At 39.4% G+C, this 25,657-nt stretch overlaps 1 protein-coding gene across 2 annotated transcripts; it reads right to left on the reverse strand.

Annotated features, from left to right (window-relative positions):
* Positions 1–316: 316 nt before the first annotated feature.
* LOC117829944 (ATP-citrate synthase) lies at positions 317–24,880 on the reverse strand. 2 transcript variants are annotated; one of them, XM_034707765.1, is made up of 29 exons: positions 24,714–24,879; positions 19,748–19,929; positions 19,028–19,150; positions 16,813–16,875; positions 16,168–16,358; positions 15,290–15,369; positions 14,898–15,028; positions 14,651–14,769; positions 13,952–14,088; positions 13,573–13,634; positions 13,348–13,465; positions 12,945–13,099; positions 11,385–11,478; positions 10,505–10,534; positions 7,181–7,322; positions 6,691–6,859; positions 6,481–6,585; positions 6,171–6,367; positions 5,946–6,027; positions 4,920–5,030; positions 4,672–4,799; positions 4,489–4,582; positions 3,347–3,501; positions 3,075–3,225; positions 2,828–2,971; positions 2,535–2,648; positions 2,345–2,427; positions 1,787–1,863; positions 317–1,700 (listed from the first exon to the last, which is right to left on the reverse strand). In XM_034707765.1, exons 2-29 carry the CDS (start codon positions 19,904–19,906, stop codon positions 1,606–1,608), a joined length of 3,309 nt encoding a protein of 1,102 aa, XP_034563656.1. In that variant the 5' UTR covers positions 19,907–19,929; positions 24,714–24,879; the 3' UTR covers positions 317–1,605. The 2 variants fall into 2 exon arrangements, with proteins under 2 accessions (XP_034563656.1, XP_034563657.1); XM_034707766.1 differs by lacking the exon at positions 10,505–10,534 and having other exon boundaries at positions 24,714–24,880.
* Between the last annotated feature and the right edge of the window lie 777 nt (positions 24,881–25,657).

The raw sequence follows: 25,657 nt of genomic DNA on the forward strand, positions 1-25,657 counted from the left end.
TTAATTGCCAATATTTTTTACTATTTTATATGCTCTTGTTTACTTTATACTGTTTTGTCTACTTTGCTGTCATAACACTTTAAATTTCCCTGTTGTGGGACGAATAAGGGAATATCTTATCTCTTAATAAAACCAAGTGTCTTTGTTTTAATACTGAAAACCTTTGAAATGTGTTTGCTTAAGATTGAACGTATCTCAAACAAGTTATAGAAGAGGCAGATCTGCCAAAAATATTTAGTTGCAGGAACAAAATATGAACAAGAAATCACACTCCATCATCTGAGACAGATTTGGACATAATACACATCAGCCAAAATGAGAAGTAAAACTATGTTCTTTATTAATATACTACAGTATGACAGCATATTACAAAAGACAAAAGCAATTTTTTTTTCACAGTTAAATAAAAACAGCAAAAAAGATGAAAAAAAAAAACAGCAGGCCATACAGTAAGCAGTTACAAAGTGTTTTTGAGTTCTGGCGTCAAGTCTTCATTTGTCCTACATAGCCGACATTGATTTTGTGCAATCATTCCCCCATTTAAAGCAAACTGATATCAGGGCCCCTCGCCAAATGATGCTGTCAAAGACTCATTGGGTTCATTCATGAGGTGTTTTATCCCTCACTTTTGATGTATCTTAATGTTTCCTGTTTTCTCTCAGGTATTCAGAAAACTAACTCAAGCAGTTCCAGTCATACTTTGTGTGGAAAACTATATAAAGTAGCATGACTTTTATCGACTAGTCCTACAGAAGGCAATGGTGGAATAACACTATAATTATGTGTTCACTGAATTCCTCCTTTCCATTTTAAATCTTCTTTCTTCAAAACATGACCCAGAGGAGCTCTGTAGTACAGCCACTGGACCCTTTTTTACTTTAAACAAAGACAACATACACCTAAAAACAACTTTGGTATATTATGCTGACAAATATTGTTTTTTCTAGAGAGAGTGAAAACATAAAATTATAACAGATATCAGATCTAGTTTTCCAACTAAGGTGCAATACTCAGAAAGTAAAAAAGCATCCTTTAGAGACACTTTCTTGTGGCGTAAAACAGGCAAATGGTTCAAATAAATCACTCAGGTTCTGTTAATTGTAAGTATAAAAAAGACGTTACCATATTGCTGATCTTGAAACATTTCACTTCAGCAGGAGTTTAACTATTTAGGTGCTAATGTAGGAGAGATTTAAATTCGTACCAACCATTCAAACTCCTACCAACCATGCAAACCAGACTTTTGTGCAGTTTTCGTAAGTAGGGTTTGACTTTGTGCTTCTATAGCTGCTGCTAGTTTTTGCATTGGTTTGGTTCTTCATTTAAGTTACACCTTAGACTTTAAATAATTTCACAAAACAATATCAGAAAACATACTTCCCCTTTTTAATCCATTAAGAGCTAAATCAAAACCTTCCACCCAGACCCCTCAGACAGACAGTACCTCCACTTTGCAGAATCATCCTATCTCATTTTTCCCCGAAGGCAGCTGTTGTTATAACTGAAGAGTTCAAACAATATAGAAGTTAAGTGAGATGTGTAAATGCTGCCTGACCCACATGGGCAATCTCATCATGAAGTGCGTCCTGTTTATTGATGCAGAGATTACATGGACATGTGTTCAGGGAGCACGTAGGAGATGTCATCCCATGGGTGGCGGTACAAACCCTGTTTGAGCCTCTTCTGGTCCAGGTAATGTCCTGATATTAGACAAACACTGGTTAGAGGTCTTGTTTTAGTACTCCAAAAGTAAGTGTCATGATAGTGTTATCTGACTGTAACTCACCAATGAAGCCCATGCTGCGACCAAGGACAAAGATCCCATTTAGTGCCCCGATCTCTACAAACTCATCCGCCTCATCTCTGAAAACAGTTAAACATTTATGAGGGAAGAAATACTGGACCATGTGCCGCCGACACAGAACAAGACAACACAATCAATTCACATTTAGTATCTACTCTGTGAGTTTGTTCACACTTTAATAAATAATTTACAACCCACAGCAGAAAATGATTAATCTATCAAAACTTTGACCCCTCTTGCTGGCTCCCATAAGAGTTTCATGTCGTCTCATGAAAACGTGTAATCCGTTCCAAACACCTGCATTGCTACATTGCACTTACATTTTACAGTGTTTAGATACCACAGCTATTGTTCTACATTAACATTAGCTGTCTGCCTTTGGGAAACCTAAACCTTACAATGGTATTTTTTTTAAGGAAGGCATCCTGTTACATCAGAATTAAATATAATTAAATAAACTGTTAGGAAAAGTATCAAATGTGTCTCCCCCCCATGTGCTGGACTCTGCCATAGTTCCACATTGAAGTTTGATATTCATACCGTGTGAAGCCTCCACACGTCCTGAGAAGGTCAACGAAGGCGACACCAATAAAACCGTCTACGTTGAGAATCAGGTTGGGTTTCTAAGAAGAAGATAAAAACATGAACGTTATTTGGCCAGCCCACTTTTGCCTAAGAGATAGGTCTGGATGGTGTATAAACATGTCTTGCTGATTAAGCCGACAGATACCTTGGAGGTGGTGATCTTCTCTACATCTAGAGCATAGTCTAGTAGCTGGGTGGCGGGGAAGTGCTGCTTCACAAAGTCCTTCAGAATCTGAACCCTCATATCTGGGTTGTTAATCTGAAAACAGAGAAAAACTTGCCTTGAGTGTTGAAGCACATAAAAAGCTCAAATTTTGAATACAGGTTTTCATTCTGAACAGGAATGAAGTATGTTAAAATGCTGTTTGGATTATACCTCTAAGTAGGTATGGGAATAGATACACGGTAGGTAAAGATAAGTGAGAAAAAGCAGCGTACTGATTTGACTCGGTGTCCGATGCCCATTATAAGCTTGCCATCCTTCTTCATCTTGTTGACAAACTCCATGGGCAGCATGCCGCTGTCGAATGCTTTGCTGAACTGTTTAGCAGCAGCATCCAGAGCACCTCCAAAACGATCCCCCTGGAATCAATACACAGGTCATGTGTCCATACAGTATAGAAACAAAGTCAAGTCTGGCGTTAGAGTGTAGGTGTGTAAGTATCTGTGCGTGAGCAGTACTGACGATGGTGAGCAAGCCGGAGGTGAGGCTGGAGATGAGGTCTTTGCCGGCTCGAGCGCAGACGATAGTGTTGTGAGCACCAGACACAGCAGGCCCGTGGTCAGCTGTCACCATCAGACACATCTCAATGAACTGACAAGCATAGCGTGGCAACCTGACAGAAGCACAGCACAACATATTTCCCTTTAAATACTTTTGTTAAAAGAGAAGTCAACCTATACTTGTTCTTTTAAGTTGTTGGTTAACACCAGTTGTCGCTGAGTCATCATACTAACCTGCGTTGGAACCAAAGCAAGCCCAGGACTCCTCCTAAACCCATCTCCTCCTTAAACACCTCAGTGATGGGCATACCAGCGTAGATGAGCTCCTGGCCTCGCTCGTCACAGATGCTGGTCATGAATGAGGCTGGCTTACGGATCAAGCCCAACTCCTGCAGAAAATTCAGTATTGTAATAAATATTAAAGATGAGTTCAAACACAAAGGTTACTAGGGTTGCAAAGGGGTTTCCGGTAAATTTCCATGGGAAGATAAGCTGGGGAATTTTGGAAATATTCGAAATTGGAAACATTCCATGAAAATTATAGGAATTTATGGGAATGAATGGGAATTAACTGGGAATTGAGGATAATTTAATGTAAAGGTATCATATCCAAGGATACATATTTGTTTTGCTATAAGCAGACATTCATCCAAAATAATACCATTAAAACAGATTTGTTTGTAAGTAGAACTTTATCAAGTGTTAGATATTTTATTGAACAATCAATTATTTCATTGAAGAACAAAAAAAATAATATTGAGTTAAATATTACTCATCCCCCTGACCCAACCCATTCAAAAATTAACAAAAAAATCAATCCCAACAAAGTCCTATTCAAAATGTTAAATGAAAAGAGCCCCTCTCCCTCCAAAAAAAGTCCCTTTCAACAAATAAAAAAGCATCTTCCCTCCAGATTCTCAAGCCCAGCCTCTGGAGGATTCTAGAAATCATCTGTGCATGTGATGGAGGAATGCCCAGTGCATGTAGGGGGCGTGGTCTCAGTAGCCCTGCAGTAAGCAGTGTGCTATTTGCATTTGATTGAGGAATAGCATAGATATTCAACTGTACTTGAAATCTGATTGTTTTAGTCAGGATTATGCTAAAATGTATTTTCCCCAACTATATTTAAGTTCCCTATTAAGAGGCAACCTTCAATTTATTAAATTCCTGGTTTATTCCAATAAATTCCTGTTAATTCCCATGGGAAGTTTACAACTTTGATAATTCCCGGAATTTTGCAACCCTAAAGTTTACAAACACTTTGTAAAGCAGCAGAGACTCTCCTGGAATATCGGAAGTAAAAATAAAAACAGTGTTTTCATTACAAATGTTGTCCAGCAGAGGACACTAAAAAGGCAAAGTCTGACAGTTCTTACCCTGGCCCAAGAGTAATCCATAGGGACTGTTGGTGGAGGCACCTCCTGGGCAGGAATGATTGTCCCGTTGGCCACCAGTTCGTCATAAACGGTCCTGTTTCATCATTCATACACAACATCAGTGAAACAGCCTAACACAACCCAAAAACAGATTCTGACATGTTTCTGTACTGAATGTCTCACTTGATGACATCTCCAAGCTCGTCAAAGCTCTTTGGTACGTAAGCTCCAGCGTCCCTTAGGGCCTGGTTCTTGGCCACTGCTGTTTCTGAAGCCTGGTTTGCACAGGCCCCTGCATGGCCAAACTGAACCTAGAGATGAAGGCAGAATTACAGGTTGAGTTAAAAAAAAATAAAAAATAAAAAAAGAGGTGGGTGAAAACAAAAAAATGACAAAGCACTCTTTATTTTTAAATCAGGGAGCCAACAAACCTCTGAAGCGAACATGGTGGCGCAGGTTCCAATACACCAGCACACCACAGGCTTGGTTATCCTGCCCTCTCTCATGCCTTGGCAGATCTTGTACTCCTCTGTACCGCCAATCTGTGATGTCAGAGTGGAGGAGATGTAGACAGGTTAATGTAATGTATACATATGATTGAGGCACATCTACAAAAAAATATTATCATTACTATTATTATTTTTTTTATTTTTATTTTTTTATTTTATTTGTGATTTTCGTGACAGACAGATGTGCAGAGGGACAATTAACAACGTTATACACAATGGATCTTGGAGCGATTAAAAAATTGTCTGTGTAAAATTGAGGGACTAAGAAAAAGGAATAAGCTAAATAAATAAATAAATTGAAGAGAGAGACGCAGGAAAAACAAATAAGTAAATAATAAAAAAAAAGAATAAATAAAAAAAAGTAAAACAAAAAGAAAGAAGGGCACCCCATGTACCGATACACAAAGGCACACAAGCACATCCACCAACACACACACAGTCAAACGCACATACACACACACACACAAGAGCACACGAACATAAGTATAGATACACACAAGAAAATAAAATATTATTAAAAGGCACTATGAGGAGTTTTTCACCAGCTGAGAAACAGACTGAAACCAACACTGATGCCTCTTTATGACCTTCAAAAGCAAACAAAACCATAAACAACAACACTGATACCTTCTGTATTGTCATTTTGAATGCCTTAAACCACTCAGAGAGGGTAGGTGTCAGACCACATGATTGACATTTAGCATTAGAAACATCCTTTTTTGGCTGTTTTCATGATAAATAACAACATTGAGTGATACATCTGGCTGTTAAAAAACAACAGGGTGAGGTTTTTGTTGAAAACACTACTTTTGCATGTACAGAAGAAGAGATAAGACATATCACTTTGTCCACAATGGGGCACCAAGATTGATATAAATAAAAAGTTCCTCACAGCAGCTTTAATGTTAATTTTGAAAAAAAACAAACACATCATGCGGCTTCTCCCACCTCTCCCAGCACCACTATCATCTGGATCCCTGCAGTGTCCTGGTATCGGAGGACATGGTCCATGAAGGTGGAGCCTGGATATCTGGACAGAGAGGAAAAAACACAAACACTCCAAACATTTTTACACAGCAACATGTTTCAAAAGAGGACAAACAAGCATGAAATTAACTGTTTTAATGCCACTGTTGTTTATCAAAGCAAAAATAAATCATTTGATGTACACACCTGTCTCCTCCAATAGCCACCCCTTCATACACGCCGTCTGTGGTGCGGGAGATGATGTTGTTCAGCTCATTGGACATACCTCCAGAGCGTGACACATACGCCACACTACCAGGACGATAAAGTTTGGATGCTAAGATGTTGTCGAGCATTCCGCCTGTGTTTCCGATCTTAAAACAGCCAGGTTTGATGCCACCGACCTGGAAGAAAGAACATAATAGGAATCACACAAAGTCCCTTGAAATGCATCATTTCCTGCACACACACTTTGATATTCACAGTTTACTAAAGTCTATAAGACATGGCTGCCTACCGTAGCAGGGCCAATGATAGTGACACCTCTCTCGTCAGCCAGCTTGATCATCCTCCTCGTCTGAGCTTCAGGGATGCCCTCAGCTATGATGGCGATGGTGTGGATCTAAAAATGACAATGAGGTTTAGGGCAGGCAGGAAGTACACCTACGATCTGTCATGTTTCTGCCATGATAAACAGGAAACAAAACTTTGCATGATGTATGTCTACCTGTGAATACTGCATGGCCTCCATTGTGCTGTCGAAAGCTGAGCGGAGTGACGCAAAGCTGATCAGGACGTCCACCTCTGGGTGCTTCTTCATGGCATCGGCCATGTTCTTGTATACCGGCACAAGGATCTCCTTGTGGCCCCAGTAAAACTTCTGCTTATGATCCCCACTGAGCAGCAAAGAAATAGTTGAAAGATGTAAATATTGCACAATGTTACCTTGAATGTTAAAATGCTTATTCTTGGAACTCAAATGTCTCACATTCTGATTCACAAATTTGTGGATGCAACATAACTGATGATACATTTTCATTGGTTAAATACATTAACAGTAGGTGTGAGTGGAATAATGTAATAAGGTCAAATAAAAGTCTTGTTTTAAGATCTCTCAACTCAGTTTCTCCTAAAAGTCAGAGAGTTTAATTAAGTGATTCATGAGTGATTCATTTCAGCATCATAGAAAACATCTGCATCCATGCTACGGGACCTACGTGAAGGGGTAGACCATGGCTGCCACTGAGGGTTCATCCCGAGAGCAAACATAGTCAAAGTCCATCATGCCTTGCACCGCACGTGTCTGCATGCCCCACACCATGGCCTTGGTGTGTTTTCTGAAGAGCATAGTGGCTTTGGCTGCAGAAACAAGAAGAAACAGGTCGAGAGAGAGGAGTCAGAGCTGAACATAGACATGAGAGTAATCACAGGCCAGCAAGGAGGGGAGGGGGGGGTCAGCAGGTTCAGGAAAAGAGCAGGAATGAGGATGGAGCACATAGAGGCCTCACTGTGAAGACTAAAGCCCTGGAGGAAGAGTCGATAACGCCTCATAATTCAAATCTCACTTCCTTCTTGACGTTTTTACTTATTCGGTATCTTTTTTGTTATTCTGGCCATAAATATACATCTGTTTGAATTTAAATGAATACAAAACACAGTCCATTAATTTGTCCACCTGCTGACCACATTGTTAAAAAATGTAAATCAGGGGTCTCTTGATGGTTAAATTTAGATGGCACAAGTAATTTAAAGGGACAGTGTGGGAAAGGGGTCACATTTTTTGAAGCTAGATTAACCCTCCTGTTATGTTGCAGGTCAGACTGACCCTTTTTAAAGTCTATTTTAGGCAATATATGCCTTCCAAATCAGCTAAATGCAGCATAAAAATCTGGGCAGCATGTGACAGAAGAGGTGTCATGTTTATCAACATCACTTCATAGATAAAATGAAATTTAAAAAAATGATAGTAAAAATAAAGAAAAATCTGTCATGTAAAACTGTTATTTAGGGCTTTCCAATTTACATTAAAAAAAATGTTTTAACATGAATTTCAATAATAAACGAGTGAGTTATCCTCATTGAACTATGATCTGTGAGAATCAAAGAACACCAATGGACCAAATCTTGATTTAAATGGTTAGAAATAGAGTTAAAAATTAGATTAAAAAATGTGTATTGGGAATTTTTGGGGGGTTCTGACACTTTTGATAATTGAATATGCCCCGGGTCAAATTGACCCAGGAACATTCTTGCTGTTCCAGAGAAACGAACATAACAGGAGGAGTTAAGTAGTTTTTCACTCTCTTGTGTTAAGAAACTTAACAGCTTGGTACACTCCTCAAATAAATAAATATTCCATACCACCTTGATATTGATGACATATCACATCTTTTCCCTTTCCATACATTTAAAAGCATTCCAAAAGTGTTCCCCCTACATCCACCTGCCCATCACACTGAAGGAATACCACACAAGCTTGACTGAAACACATAACCCTAGAACCGATCATGCAGCTGTCTACTTGTAATCTAATTAGCACAAAGCAGCGCCCCAGTCCTAGTGCATGAAATAAAAGCCACTCTAAGCCACAGATCTGAAAGTGTACAGTTTGACATAAAGCGTAGCATGTTAGTTTGTGTGGATCAAAGCACCTCTTGTCAAGTAAACCTCTGTCTTGCCACACATTTGTTCCAGTCATCCAACATATCCCTCTCTGTCCAGGATCCCTGCCTTCTCCTGCTCTGCTCTGATCTAAAGAAAGCTGTGCACAGAGCTGTCAGCTGTCCAGTAGCATCAGTGCCTCTTTAACAGAAGGTCGGAGATTAAAGGTGATGTTTTTCATGGTTTCTGGAGGTTTCACCAGGTAAAATTAAAGAAAACAGATGAACACTTTATAAGAATAATCCCTAAATCCTACATTTATGTGAGCCTTACCCATAGGAACTAACTATTTGAAAAATGACTACTAAGACTGAATCTTGAATCACTAGTAGCGATAATGGTAACGCCCCCACATACTTGAAAGAACTGCTGAACCAACAGACCACTACAAGAACCCTCTGCTCCACCAACACCAACACTGCCCTTGAACCAGACTCCGCACTATGGGAGACCGGGCTTTTTCCTATGCTGCCCCGCGACTGTGGAATGCTCTCCCCGACCACCTGAGAGCACCACAGACCACTGACTCCTTTAAAAAGGGTCTAAAAACTCTACTGTTTCACAGGGCATTTCCCTAATGACAGTGTCTTTTAACAAGTGTCTGCATTTTACCGTCTGTTTTTTACCCTGTTTTTATTCTAACTGCCTTTTTAATATGTCCTGTAGCAATTTGAGATTTGTCCAGAATGTAAAGTGTGTGATAAATAAAATGCATTATTCGTATTCTTCTTCTTATTATTATTATGATTATTATAATGTTTGCTACAGGTAGACACAAAAAGATTCTCCTCACAGAACGATTTTCATTCACAATTCCTCCGCTTAGTTAATGGGTTTTTAGTTAACAGTGTTTGTATACAATATAACACACAACCATATTAAACATTGTATGAAATGAAACTCAATAAATGGTCCCCTGACATTCCAGATACATGTGTGAAATGTTCAACTGAGAAAGGTACTTTAATTCATTGTGTATGGGAATGTCCTAAGCAGATAGCTTTTTGGAAAATGGTTGCCTGCATTCTAAGTAAAATCACAGGTATTCAGGTACCCTGTGTAGAAAAACTTAGTATTTTAGGAATATACCCAGATTGCTTTTCTGTTAACTCTAAGTGTAAGACTCTGATCAACTTTGGCCTCCTGCAGGCCAGGAGGATGGTTGCTCTATCTTGGAGACAGACTGAAGTATACTCTGCACAACCTTGGATTAGAGAGATGGCAATGTGTGTTATGCTAAAAAAGTTAACCTATGTAATAAGGGGTAAAATGCAAAAATTTGAAGAGGTGTGGGCACCCTTAATGGACTTTCTCAAGCAACAATAGATCATACTTATCTGTAAGGCTATTGAGTGTGACAATTTTATTTTATTTTATTTTTATTTTTATTTTTATTTTTATTTTTATTTTTATTATTATTATTATTTTGTATGTTTTTGTGTATGTGTGCAGTGAGGGCTGGTTGTATTTTATTTTGCAATTGGTTTGATATGTGGTGATGTGTTCTGTATGTTCTTATTGATAATCAATACAATATATATATATATATATATATATATATATATATATCAATATATATATATATATATTGTATGAAATGACTGACACATTTTAGGATTTTGTCTTGAGGGACACCAATTATTATAAATTGTACCAGACAAATTCAGGAAAATCTACCAATGCTAATTTGTTCATCAAATTCAGAAGAAAATGTGTAAATATCAGGAAAACATCTCAATTTAGGTGAGTATGTGAGAGATGCAACAAGCGGAACATACTTCAGAAAAACACAAACAAACAGACAACCAATGGAAAAGGCAGGGGGGCATGGACAGAGTGCGGAGAGGGCAGGAAGACAGGATTTTCACACCCTTCCATACCTCCGCTGCAGCCTGAAGAGGCTTGCGCTTCTGTGACCCATGGGGGACAGGAACACAAAATAGGACAAAATGAGCACAAAAAAAAAAAAGGAGAGAAGAATGAGTTCATCTTTATCTTATTCATTGAACAGGTTTCAATGCAATGGTCTCGTAAATCACTCCAGAAAAAGAGCACACCAGAGGAAAACTCATGCAAAGCTCAGCTGCGACAGAGCATGCCTTTACTGTGCTGAACTCAATCTTTAGATTACAAAACTTTAATAAACATTTTTTTTTGTCTTAGCATTAGACAACTTATCACATACTTCATGTGAGATTTTTTTTAACATTATTTCAACATCTTGTATTCAAATGAAGAAAACAGAATATATAAATCATGTTATCACTGAAATATATCTTGTACCAGATAGACTACTCAGGCACTGAGGTGTCAGGTGTCACACAAACACATTCCCACCAATATAGGGAGGATGAGAGAAAAGAAGAAAGAAGAGGGCAAACAGTTTGAGAAGTGAGTGGGCAGCTGACCGCAAAGTGGGCATGGCACACCTGTAACTTACCTTTCCAATCGGCTGTGACCACATTCTTCAGAGGCCACAGTATAGAATGAAGAGAGTCTTAGAGAAACAAGCGTGAAAAGGACGAGGGTGAGTGGACAGTTTGTGCAGCAACACAACAAGAGGTGGTGGAGGAGGAGGAGGAGGAAGAGGAGACAGAAAATGAATTGAAATGCAAAACAGCAGTGATTGCATTTGCGGGGAGAGTGGGAGAAATAAAGGACGTAGGGAGAGGAGAAATGAAAAAAGCAGAAGTGTATGAGCACAAATGGAGTCTTGCTGATAAGAAGCAGAGGAGAGGAAAGTGCTGCAGAGTTAGTCACCTGCTGGAAGACCTCCTTTACACTTCTTGGCTGGGGTGACATCATTTGATGTCCTGGGTTCAGAGAAGGAAGCAGTCCTTGTTGCAGCTGGAGTCTGATCAGGCGAAAAAACCCAAAACATTTTATTAATTCAAAACGTGAGAGAAGATTGAGAGTATTTCCCCTTACAGCAAAACATTTCACTCCTATTTTTGACATTTTAATGTGTACACAGCTTTACAATAGTCAAAAGGCATTGATTTATATGTGTTTACATTTAACAAAGTACTTCAATCAGGTATTTTTCTAAACTGCTATGTTTTTTTCCTCTTTTCAATCATACACCGAGAGACAGAACAAGCACTTGAGAGAGAGATTTCGGTTTTAATGCACCAAAACTCTGGAACTGTCTGTGTCTTTGGACGTTAAGGCAGCAGACTATCTCTGTGTTTTTAAAAAGGACACTTAAGACCTACCTTTTTAATCTTTTTAACCCTCCTGTTATGTTCATTTCTTAGGGACAGCAATAATGTTCCTGAGTCAACTTGACCCAGGGCATACTTAATGATCCAAAAGTGTCAGAACCCCAAAAAATCCCAATTAACATTTTTTAATCTCATGATTAACTCCATTACTAACCATTGAAATCAATATTTAGTGCAATGGTGTTCTTTAATCCTCACAGATCATAGTTTAATGAGGATAATTCACTTGTTTTCATGAAAATTCATGTTAAAACTTTTTTTAATGTACATTGGAAAGAACTAAATATAAATACAATAGTTTTACATGACATAGATTTTTGTTAATTTTATTTTGCATTTTGATTTTTATGTAGTTGTGTTGATAAATTAACAGGAGACATGCTGCCCAGGTTTTGATGCTGTTTTTAGCTGGTTTGGAAGGCATATATTTCCTAAAATGGAAGGAACCTCTGAATGCCTCTAGCCTTTCATCCACTGTGACATTAGGGCCTGGGTTATAGAGTAGTGGAAGTTGCTCTACCCACTTGTCCCGATGTGGGTTGCCGATGAGATCATATCAGATAGTGTCCCATGATACTGGAGTTTTGTCAGTGACTCTTGTCACATCGTTAATTACTGCTAAAAATGATGCCAAGCAGACATGAAGGCCAAACGTCAAATGAAGAGGATATCAAGCACATAGGCTGCATAAAAAGAAAATCTTTAACAGCTATACAAGAGAACTACTCAAAGAAGTTCCAAAGTCCAAACCTTTTAGTTAGACAAAGGTGTTTGAACAAGTATGACTGGAGTGTATGCAACACCTTTGTCTAACAGAGCAGTGTCACATTTATCAAACATTATGCACCTTTTTCTTTTTCTTTTGACCTCTTACAGACACTTAAATAAGTAAGTAGGACCAACATTGAGACAAACCATATTTAAAATGTGCCTTACAGACAGTTTAAGTATGTAATGCCCCTCTCAGGCAACACAACATCTGTAGTGTGTTCTAAAGACCTGCTGGTTATACTAATTTACCCACTATTATAGGTTATGCTACTTTATCTGTTCTGTAAAGTATAGCTGTTACTCAAGTGTTATTGAATGAAAGTACCGCTGCACTATTGCTGGCGTTGAGGAGGAAGTTGGCCGTGTGAGCATCCATTGGGGGCTGGTTTGGTATTGGACGGTGGCCCAGAGCCATGCCAACAATGGCCGTCATGTGGGTCTCTGTACCAAAAACATGGATGGGGATGCCTGTGGTCTTCCCTGCAGACACAGACAGATTTTAAAAAGTGTATTTCCAACACTTTGCACAAATACATCTGGCATTCATCAAAGCACATCATATCATATGCAAACATTTATAAACATCATCCTCGTTTCAAGTTGTGTGCAGTGACAATCAGATGAACTTATCAGCTTGTCAACAAGTAAACCTTACATTCTAGGTCATGATGTCATTCCCTGCTTTCCTCACGAGTTCTTTATTATGACACTAAACCTGGATCACTCACCTACTTCTCCCATCACCCTCAGGCCCTCCTGGTAGTTGGGCCCTCCACGGCGAACAAAGATGGTGACTTCATGCTCTTTCAGAGGGCCTTGGTAGTCTTTGATAGCCCTTACAATGCCCTGAGGAGAGACATAGACAGGTCATCTGTTTGGTTCATAAACACATTGTGCCTGTAAAGACACGGTAGTTTGTTGTATTGAACTATAAATAAATCTATATGTTTCACCTTAAATGTGGCTGCTACATTGGTGAAGTTGGCAATACTTCCTCCGATAATCAGCACTTTCCCTTTAGAAGACAGAGGAAGGGATTTAAGAAAGACTGAAACTCGACACCCCGGTAACACAGTCTGGTGTCAGCTACTGGTTCTATTACTGGCAACATACAAGCAGTGTACAGTTACATTGTGTATCAAACTAAAGAGGGACTCATAGAACACGGAATTCATGACTGAGCAGACTTGACGAGGTAAAGATGTTTACATAATAATGGGATTGTTGTTCAGAGGCTCCTCGGGCTACTCTCCTCACTTTCACCTCCGACCTACTTTCTTGACCCAGTAGAGGATCTCATTGACTTTCTAATGAGGTGTTGGATTTACCCACCTTGAGTGTGTTTCTCTCGCGTCATGAGAGAGAGGATGGTTTTCGCGTAGTCGTAGGTCTGCTGCTCACTAGGCGCTCCAGAGTACTCGCCGTAGTTAGCCAGTTCATCCACGCCGCCTAGGTCACAGATGGTGTCACTGAAGAAGAGGAAGAAGGAGAGTCGAGTAATCTGTCTAGTTATTATTAACAGTTTTTGAATGAAATGTTAATTAGAAAAGGGTTCATATGATATGGCTCGTTTCCACCAAGCGGTCTGGTATGGATCAGTACAGTTTGGTACGGGTCGGATCGGTAACGCCTGATCCTGTTTGCGTTTCCACAGCTAACCGTGCCCTAATTGGTGGGCGGCGTGTAAGCCAGATGCCAATAGCCGCGTCAGCTATGTAATAGCATGACGTCATGGCAGCGCGACACAGTGTACCCCGCTAATAAATGCAACGAAGAAGAAAATTGCGAGGAAAGTCTGCACCTCCACGGTTGACCATGGAATGTTGTTTCTTGACGCCATTTTCCAAACAAAAAAACTGTTTCTATCTCCACCTTCTGGGGTCGGATCGGTATGTCTGGCCCCCCAACAGAAGGGTACCAAAAAGTGGGAAGGTACGGCTCGGTAATTTGGGGACCCGTACCAAGACGAACCGAACTGAACCGCTTGGTGGAAACGGTGCTATAGTTGACAGTTGTAAATGAATGGAGTACCTGTAGACTACTGAAGCCCCTCCTCCAGCCACCATGGTCCAGATCCGTCCACGAGGGTTCAGTATAGTCAGCTTCAGACTGGCGCCACTCTTTGCGTCCAGATCAGCGATGTACGCCTCCTACAAAAGACAAAGAATGGTCGGATCAATGGAGGCAAAAACTGAGCAGAGGGTGTACATTTCCAACGATTTATAGATTGTAATGAACACATTTAAAAAATCCTGCGTAATTATCCATCAGGCCTCACCTCTGGATATGCTTCTCTGCCAAAGGGCGGTGGGAACTCTACATCCCCCCATTTAGCCTTGCAGATGTAATCAGCAGTGGCATCAATCTTTGCTGCCATGTCGAGGACATATACTCCATCTTTAGTGACAACTGGTTAAAAGAGAGTGAGATTTATTTCAATCAATAACTTGGTGATGTTGTCCTCTTAGACAGATGTTACAGAAGAGCATGTATCACTGGTTAACTTGTACTTCATTCACCATCTGGAACTGATTATGCACAAACTGAGCAAAAAAATTAGCTTAATTTTCCTCAACTTAAAATTAAAGTGGATCATAATTCTGAGAGTACAGAGCAGTAGAATAAGAAGATACAGTACATGTCTACGGTGCATGCCAAGAAGAAAAGTACCTAGAGGGTTGATCTCAAGGTAGGTGAAGTAGAGGTCCTCATATAAGTTGAAGAGGCCAACTATAAAACTGGACAGGACTCTACATGAAGGGAAAAAAACAGTAGATTAAAACAAACAACATGAAATCAATTAAAGGTAGACTAGTACATCCACACTGTTCTTTAACATTTACAGATTTGTCTTTCAGTGTAGGTTTCTTGGGATGTCTTCATGTGTTTTTGTATTCATCCTAACTTGTTTCACCCAAGCGTGCCGGATACGGCCCTGGTGGTGAGGCTTTCAGCAGTGTAACTGCCTCCTGGTGGCTGGCTGCAGTATAGGTCAAAAAACCCTGTCCATTTTTATTTACAGTCTATGGTTTCACCACTGTGGGTTGGAGGAAAATTGTAAAATGTATGCATAAATCCTCAGTCTTTAAATCGTTGTTGCCAAAAGAGGATGCATAGTGCTTCCTGTTGCAACAGAGGGGGCGGAAATGATATTAACCACAGTGTATAATACTTAGAGACAAGTTTACCCACATACTCTCCCATCTGAATCAAACGGCTGAATTATACAGTATAAATGAGATCAGCATGGTCTCTGCACTCTGGGAATGGTATTTGGATAATTTGGAGCAGACTCAAACACAATGTTCAAGGTCACACAATCCACACTGAAAGACAGATGGTTTCACTGATTCTTTCAAATAAACATTCGAGGAAAAAAGAGAAAACATAAGTGAATCAAAACAAGATGTTTACTGCCGCTAATGGATGGGACACCAACCAAATATGGCTGGTAACTTGTATCTCTATGTCTTGTTGCTACAAACTTTGATATACTTGTTCAAGTTCTTCCCTTGGGGATCAAACAGGATAAATAAATGAAATCGTACTCTTTCTTATCATCAGGAACGTTCACGAGGAGCTGCTCTGTGACCTGCTCCTCGCTCAGCTTCTCATCCACTGGGACCAACAGCTTCTGGGCCTTGGCGTCAACGTCACCCACTTCCACCCCTCCTTCATGGTGGAAGAGCACGTAGTCGCCTTCACGGGTGGCATATATACACACATAAAACTCCTCCTCCTGGGTTAAGCAGAGGAAAGATGTGGAAAAGATGATGATGTGAGGATTTAGCTTGAAAATAGCAGAATGTGCAAACTGACTTTCGAAGAGACGGACGAGTAGTTTCAGAATCAGACATGAAGTACATTCAGTTCCTTGTTTTAGCTTAACTAAGGGATGTTTTTACACACTGCAGCACTATGTATGCTCAATTTGCTGACTGTACAAAACTGGACAAACTCAATCAAGTGATTCAATCCACAACTACCTTAAGACAAAACATATATATCAACTTTTGTATCCTTGCCCTGGATGATTCATTAGGCTGGCCTTCAGCTGTCTTTGTTAGCAAAGGGCTACAGATGGTCATCTATAATTAGAGGCTATACAAGGCTGTGCAAATTAAATGACACGGCTTAGGAACACTTCAAACAGGGTGTAAAATAATGAAACTCATAAAAGCGGTATACGTCACCTGGGTATGAGGAACAAAAGGCTCAATAAGGAAGTTCTTCAGCACACCCTTTGCCTTCCCCACCTGTTGAAGACAAACAATGCATGTCATAAAACAGGCTGGTGTAACTCATAGATTCAGGAGTGAACAGAACAGAAGGAAAGGACTAAATTGCCGCGGTCGACTAAATAATGTTGTTAAGGACAGCACTGGCAGAAGTGGACTCTTATTTCTACACACACTGAGTTTTTATATTTGCATGTTCTTTTTTTAAAGCCAAAGCCTTTCACAGTCCACCCAAAAAGTACCAACTCATAGCCTGCCTTTAAGTATGGCAACAACCTGTTTAAACCGCAGCTTGTTTGAATGGTGCACCAGAATAGACCAACTGCCTCCGCTTGCATTACATAACCTCTGACCTGGCAGGTCTAAACATATGCCCATGGCTGCAGGCAATGGACACGACAACCTTCTACACATGGAGAGTCCATTTGCTGTGGTTAATGGACAAGAAAGTGCAGGTTACATCATGTTCAGATACCTTAGTAACAGTAAGATGGTCATGTGATTAACCGTGGTGGTGATGTGATCAGACTGCTGGGCTGTTTGTTTTCTCCAGTCATGTGATATTAGTATGATCAGTCCATATTACAAGTTATATTGATAGAATTATTGTAGTTGTCTACATGTGTTGGCATTTAATACCTGTTGAGCGAGACATCCAACTTTTTATTTTGCTTTTATTTATTGTGGCTTTTGATTGTACTATCTATTGTGTTTTTTAAATATCTACTCTTTAATCTTTTTTCCTTTTTTTTCCTTTTTGTTTTCATTGATTGTGTTTTTAAGCTTGGACAGGACTTTGGTCAACTGCAGTTGTTTTAAAATGTGCTATATAAATAAAGTTTGACTTGACTTGACTTGTACTACGAACTGCTACTATGGCGCAGAGATTTTTAAGACATCTTACAGTAGCATGTAAGTGTCGTGTATCGGTAACGGATCATTCCACTGACACATTTGTAGGAAAAGGCAAACTGCTTTTAATCGATTAATTGATTGTTAAGAAATTAATTGAAACACACATTTTTGTTTTAAATTTTCCGTCACCTGACTTCACAAACTTCATGTGGTATTATATTACACTCAGCTATCAGGGAGGTGTTGTAAGTTTAACGCATGTTTCGATGTGAATCAGCTGACTAAAGGTGTTGCGCACGGTGGAGACGCTTAGCTAGCGGCTGTGGCTGTGCATCAGGTCTCCACGAGCGCTTTTTAAAGAGGATCAATGTGCAACTGCTGCCAACAACGACAAGGACAAGAAGGTTGACAACTTTAAACAGGACATTTTCCCACCTTTGGATACAAAGCCACCAGACTGTTGGGAATTGCTCGTATGCTATGTTTGCAGAGCAGCAACATCAGAGCTGTCTGAGCTTTTCTGCAGCTGGACTAATTCTGACCTGGTTGTGCTCCTGGCTGACACCTGACCAAATACTAGGGTTGAGTATTGGCAAAAACTTCACGATACATACGCATCACAATACTTGGGTCACGATACGATAGTATCACAATGTGATATATTGCGATATTCTACACAGTTAACTAAGAAAAAAATAGAGATGGTGTTTATGTAAATCACACAATATTACTCAAAATTGAAAGGACAAATTAAGTCAAAACTATTTGATTGAAAATATCTTTTCCACTTTATTGTTTTTGAAATGCTGAAGTTGTATTTTAGTTCCAACTCAGCGAAAATATGATTTAAAAAAAAAAAATCGATATTAAGAGTTGAAATATCGATATTATATCAGATGTCAAAGTATTGCGATATATTGCTGTATTTGTTTTGTATGTTTTTACACACCTGACCAAATACACATGTTTATTTTTCTCATAAGAACGAGTAGGCAGGAAACTGGACACTGTGAGTCTGAAGTACTTTTCTGTTAGTATTATGAGCCTTCACTTTATAAGACTGCCTGTGGAGAATATTTCCATGAGCCTGGTCATTGATATTCAGCGTATTAAACATGTATCCGTAATCAATACCGTCAGTTATTTGCATTTTGTTGCTGTAGAAAATATAATTTTGGAGGAAAAAGATATTTAGCCTTGTTTTTCACATCAGAATAGTAATGTTTTTATTGATCAATCGATAATTGATTGTCAACATTTCCAAAATTCGATCAGGGAAAACCTAGTCTGGACAGAAAGATTAAAGTCAACTCACAGTGGTTTCCCTCATAAGACGGGATTTGAGCCAGTCTTTGACACCCTGCAGGTCCAGGTTTATGCCCACCAGCCCGAGCTTCCCACGTCGCTTGATCAGTTGATCTGGCTTGACCACCAGTTGCTGCAGGGGGGAGACAGAGCAGTCACATGTTAGACAGATTATTCATATCAAAGCTGACAAACAGGATAAAATATGATGCTATATAATCCATTACTTTTTAGTGACCTTTAGGTACACAATGACTGGGTAAACAAGGGAGAGCACATCCTTGTTTAAGCTATATTGTAAATACAAGAGCACTTCTTATCTACTTAATTCCCCATGTCGAGTTGAAAATATCAGACCATCTCTGGCATGTGGTATTTTCTCGTGCTGCTCGAGTTACTTTGAAGTCAATTGGATGCCAAACATATCTTATACATGACAGAAATCCCTCTTGCACACACTTGCAAATATTCAAAGTCAGCTTTGCCCATGCTACCCGAAGACATATTTTCTTTCACTCAGTGCATCTACACAAACACACCGTCACATGACACTTTGATGGTAACAACGTAATGTCCTGCAAACCGTGCATGCACAGCTTCAGCAACATGCAGTTTGTAATTAGCCTCGTGATTTCAATAACGCCCCGCATGCTCAGGATCCAACCCAAAACAGCTGGTAGGAGTCTCTTGAGGTTGTTGTATCAAGTCTGTCTCATCTTTTTGATTTTACCTCTGTTAGCAGCCAGGGATGCTCCTGTGTGAGGCGCTCCCAGTCAGTCTCAGCGGTGACACTGGCATAGCGGAAGCGGTTCTGCACAGCTGCTGAGGTGCAGATGTATTTGTACAAGAAGTCTTTTCCTGTCTGCTCTGAGATGGCTTTCGCTGACATGGCAGCGCTGGAATGCACAAGACCTTTAGGAGAGGGAGAGAAACAAAGCATTTATTTATGTATATTTTGATGCACCTCAAGCCAGGTAAATTCTGCTGTTCAAACCAAGATGAGAGCCACAATAAAGTCCTGTTATCGGTGGAGACGTACAGTACTATGTGGTGTAATGTATTTGCAGACATGCTAAGTGGGGCACTCAGTGGAAGTGATTGATTAAATATGCTATAGTGAAATGGTTAACAGTCACAAAGAAATGATTTACAAAGCCAGAGGGGACAGTCGGTTTCTGGAGGGTAACATGTTTTATTTAACAATGGTGTTTTTCCACCGCAGGAACTTTACCCGGGAACTAAATAATCTCCCCCCTGAAAAGGCCCTGCTTGGGGGGGTAGTACCTTTTAAAGGTCCTTGGACTTTCGGTTGAACGTAACGGTGTTTGTGGAGTTTACACAGTCGTTGAAACACAGAGAGAGTTCCTGGGGAGCATACTAGTTTAGTTTTTCATTAAGATTTCAAAATATAATTTAATATAATTTATTTCCTCCATAAGTCACTGGCCTGAATTGCACAATCTACCCGGGACTTCAGCCCGCGGTCGAAACGCAGACAACAATGGGGGCACAGGAACCTTTTAGTTCCAAGGAAAGTAGTTCAGGGGGCTAAAAGACCCCGGTGCTCTTGGTAGAAATGCACCTAATGTTGCCCTCTGAAGGGTCTGAAACTCTCCATGTGTACAAGATCTCCTCAGGGACCTGGACGCAAACTGTGCTCTGATACATGGACACATTTTGACAAAGGCAACAATCAAATCCAAGCAAACCTTTAGACGGTTTTGGTACCAGAGCAATAAAGGCTGTTATGCACCAAAACTGCTAAAAAATGAGCGTGTCTAAAAAAACAGAACAAATCAATATCTGTGGGACAAAATAAACAATCCCAGATTTTAAAAATCATTCAAGTTTCTCACTGCTTATTCTCTTCTACAATTATTCATTAGAATCCTTCACAATTATTTGTTCTTCCTTTCTCCTTCTTCTTCCTCTTTCAATTTGATTTGTTACGCCGTCATTTCAAAAGGGAAAAACATTTTATCCTTTAGGTGGACATTAGCATTGCTCGACAGCAGCCACACTGATGAGGCACGTTCAACCGTGGAGACGCTTGATATACAGGCATGACTAAACCACTGAGACAAACAGAACTACACAAACACATTTTACTGTCTTAGGGATCAGATTTCAGAAAAGAGAAGGAAATTCATGAGCTGACTTCAAAGCTAAAGTAGTGAGTAACTAGAGCACTGATAGAAATGTAGTGGAGTAAAAAGTACAATAATTGTCTTCTGAATGTAGTGGAGTAAAAGTAATAAGTCTCCCCAAAAATAATACTCATTTAAGTACAGATACTCAAAATATGTACTTAAGTACCATACTCAAGTAAATTTACTCTGTTACTGTCCACCACTGATTGTAGAGATTCGTTTGAGATGACGCTTTTGATGATGATACTGAATTGTTGATTAATGAATCAATCAATTTAAAGAGTTTTACATGTATTTAGAGCAAACATTCTGCCTAACTTAACATGACAAGTCAACAATGGACAGATGATGCAGCTGTTTTTCCATCTAGAATGTAAAATCGTGTTGTTAATATGCAAATAACAGCACATACAGTTCATTTTAGGGTTTGACAGAAAACCAATGTGGAGGAGTCACTTTTTTGTTAAGGTAGCTCTGAGCAGCCCTCTGAAACAATATCACAATTACTGTAACTTTGACTTACTGCCATATTAAACCATTTGATTTAATAGCATATCAAGGAAAAGGATAAGAAATCAAAATCCATGCCAATGTTGGAGACAACCTCAAACAAACTGATAAGTGTATCAGTGAAACACAAGATACGCTCTACAAAGAGATGAGACACTCTTGCACTTCTGTTAATCTCTATTAAAATACTTAAGCTGTCAAGCTCCGCCATCTCACACATTTCACAACAATAGGTGTATCTGAGGAAACTGATGATCCTAAAGAAAGACAACAGGTTTATCTGATGATGTTGACATTCCTGTTTAAAGCATCACAGCATGCCGTCTGACCTGCTCTACCAACCCATCACTGCAAAGCTGCTCTCAGGTAAAACAAGCAAACACCGATATAGAATTAATAGGTCATGCTTGCCTTGGCTCTTGTGGGTAAAGTTCAGTGTTTGAATTTTAGGAGACTCAGTTTGTGGAAGAGCTCAGACCTGCTTCATAGAGGACATTCACCTGAACAGCCACAAACCAAACAAAGATAAGTAAACAGCCTGATAGCAGAAATCATATCTACCCTGAGCCCTCACAGCTGATAACATTGATGGTGCTTTTATTTCAGCTTCTGTGTAAACTACAGGAATTAAACACAAAGTCAGCCTGCAGGGCGTCTCAAAGCTAACCTAGGGAGTTCTGCCAGGATTTATCTGAGCAGTACGGTGGTCCTGAAGGACAAAACAGATTTACAAAAGATGAAACACTTTTACAAAGTTGGAGACAAATTTACATTTCCAAATTTATTTTTACATTTTATAAAACAAAATTACATTATCAAATGTAAATGCCCCATATACAGAGGCAGTCCTTGTCGCAGGGGTCACCAGTTCGATTCCTGGCTGATTGACCATTTCCTGCATGTCTTCCCCCGCTCTCAACTTCCCACATTTCCTGTCTCTCTTTAGCTGTCCTATAAAATAAAGGGCCAAAAATATAACTTTAAAAAAAGAAAAGAAAAGTAAAGAAATTTACAAAATCAAAAAAACACATTTACAAGCGGTGAGACAACTTTATAAACGACGGAACACTTTTACCATTCCTGAAACAAATTCACATTCATTTTTAAAGGAAAGGGAATGTACCAAACACCGGAAGTGATCCGGTACCAAACGGAGTACCAGTACCAAACGTCGCTCCGATAGGTTCTCCATCCAACCAAACTAAATAACCCCTCACTCGATCACTCCTGGACATGCAGCAACCTCCAGTCTAAAAATATGAGTCCAATGCGGAAGTGCTAAAAACTGCAGTTCATCGAGGATCCACTTGAGGCTGGCTCCGGAAATACCGGAAACCACATACACACCAATTCAAAAAAGACGATCTTTACAGCAGAAATAAACATGTTTACAGCCTGGTACAAAAGACGAGTGTAGTCTGGATAGCTCATTTCTTGATCGGCACACACTGTGAGGGGGGGGGGGGGGGGGGGGGGGGGGGGATTTTTTTGTCTAACACAGCACTTTAGAAGATATTAAGATTACGAGTCTTCCAATGAGAGACACAGCTGACTTGATTGACAGGCGGGAACACTGTAGCTGTTGGCTAGGTGGCTCAAAGCCTGCATCTTTACGTCACAATCACTCAACAGCAGCAATATGGCTGCTGCCGCCGATTGGCCTCAAAACAGCGCTTCAGAAACAGATGGGTGACGTCACGGATACTACGTCCATATTTTATACAGTCTACGATCCCGGATCACTTCCGGTGTTTGGTACATTCCCTTTCCGTTAAAAATAAATGTAATTTTTTTTCAGAAATGGTAAAAGTGGGGCGATGGTGGCCTAGCGGTCTAAGGGCCCTCGTATAGAGGCTACAGTCCTCGTCGCAGAGGTTGCCGGTTTGACTCCCGGCCGGTTGACCATTTGCTGCATGTCCAACCCAACTCTCTTTTCTTTCTTTTTTACAATCTTTAGAATTTAAGTGTCTGTTTTTTTGTATTCAATGCTGCTCATACGTGGCTTAAATTGCCCCCCGGGTACAAATAAAGTTTTTTGAATTGAATTGAATTGAATTGACTCTCTACTCCCCACATTTCCTGTCTCTCTTCAGCTGTCCTATCATCAAAGAAAAAAGGGCCAAAAACAACTTTAAAAAAAAAGAAATGGTACAAGTGTTTTGTCGTTTGTAAAATTGTCTCACCATTTGTAAAAATATTATTTGGTTTTGTAAATTTGTTTTCTTAAATATAAATTTGTTTTGGCCTTAATAAAAGTGTTTTGATATTGTAATTTTATTTTCTTAAATGTAAAAATGTTTTCCAAAATGTAAATTTGTCTCCAACTTTATAAAAGTGTTCCATCTTCTGTAAATGTGTTTTGTCCTTCATGGCCACCGTAAAGCAGACTATCTTCTCATGATTTTAGAAGCAGATGTCCGTGTATTTAGCTTGCCATAATCCACGGATACACTTCCATTGTTTGAAGCCAACAAGCCGTGAAATATGTGTCACTGGTAACTCAAGTTAAAGGAGGCTGGATTTGGAGGCAGCAGCAGCAGCACTAGCAGCATCATAGGGGCCAGCATGGGGGGGACTCCTTCAGACACAGCTAGCATCACTTTCCCCATACTAAATGCTCCATGAATGAAGCCCCTGTACCAGCTACCACACCCACTCCAGACCGTGGCCTGAGCTAGTTCACTTGAGCTTGTCTTGTTGTGGGTGAATAAAGACCAACTTCTTTTGAAGGCTGTGTTTAAAGATGATGTAATGTTGTGTTAGCCTGCGATGAGTTATTAATGTAAAGTATACCCTACTTCCCAGTAAGTCTGCTCAATAATCCCAGTTTTACGCACGATATCTGCATCGAAGAAACACAAAGTAGGAAGTAGTTGTAGATGATTTTACTCTGGCATGATGACAGTGACTGCAGCATCGTTAACCTGAGGTCCTGACTGACAGGCTAACACTGCTGTAGCCTCACACTGACAGCCCCGAGCTAACTCTGCAAGCTAGCGTTAGTGTTCAAAGAAAGAATTGAGCCTCGTTTGTTACCTTTTCAAATGAAGAAGTTCCTCCTTAGAGCTCAGGAACCGTGTTAACAATAAGTGACACAGCTAGAAAGAGTCACCTCTTCTTGTACCGGAGTCTGCTCCTGCCAGTTGCCACCTCACTCCAGTCCTGTCGCACCATAATCTGGCGACCGATTACACGTCCATGCGGGCGCCTGATTGGTTTAAAGGGGTCACGTGGTGTAGTCAGCCGCGCCCACAGTTTTATTATAAGGACAAGCCCCCCACAATAAATCAGGAATTTAATATTCCTTTCCTGTCATTACAAGAATATATATTTTTGTATTATATCTGTACATTTTTATTTTACCTTTATTTTACCAGGAATATTCCCAATGAGATACTTTTTTTTTTTTTTTTTAAAGAACTTTATTTTATCTTTTCTAATTTTTTTTTAAGATAAGATAAGATATTACTTTATTGATCCCCGGGGGGAAATTCAGTTGTTACAGCAACCTAGACATAAGTACAATCAAGAAAGAAGTTTTAATAAGTAAAAATAAAATAAAATAAAATAAAATAAGTAAAAAATAAAAAAATATATATATAATGTTACAATGGAATTTAAATTAAATAGAATTACAGGCAGTATTAAAATTTTTTCAGTAGTGACAAGTTGACATGGTGTGATTATGGTTGGTAATGACAGATTAAGCAATAAATAAAAATAAATATGGGTATGTAATATGAATAATATTATTATACTTATTATATTATATATATATATATTATTATTATATTATTATAACCTTTTTGACACCTTTTCGTACCTTTTTGACACAACAATTTTTTTTACATTTTGTGACCCTCCACCCATACAAAATTCGAAAGTAAAATTATATAGAAATATAAAATAAATAGAAAAGAAAAAGAAAGAAAAAGACAATAATAACAATCATTTGAAAATAAAATAGAAAAGAAGGTTAT

Source organism: Notolabrus celidotus, chromosome 18 (assembly GCF_009762535.1).
Source record: "Notolabrus celidotus isolate fNotCel1 chromosome 18, fNotCel1.pri, whole genome shotgun sequence".
Lineage (NCBI taxonomy): Eukaryota > Metazoa > Chordata > Actinopteri > Labriformes > Labridae > Notolabrus > Notolabrus celidotus.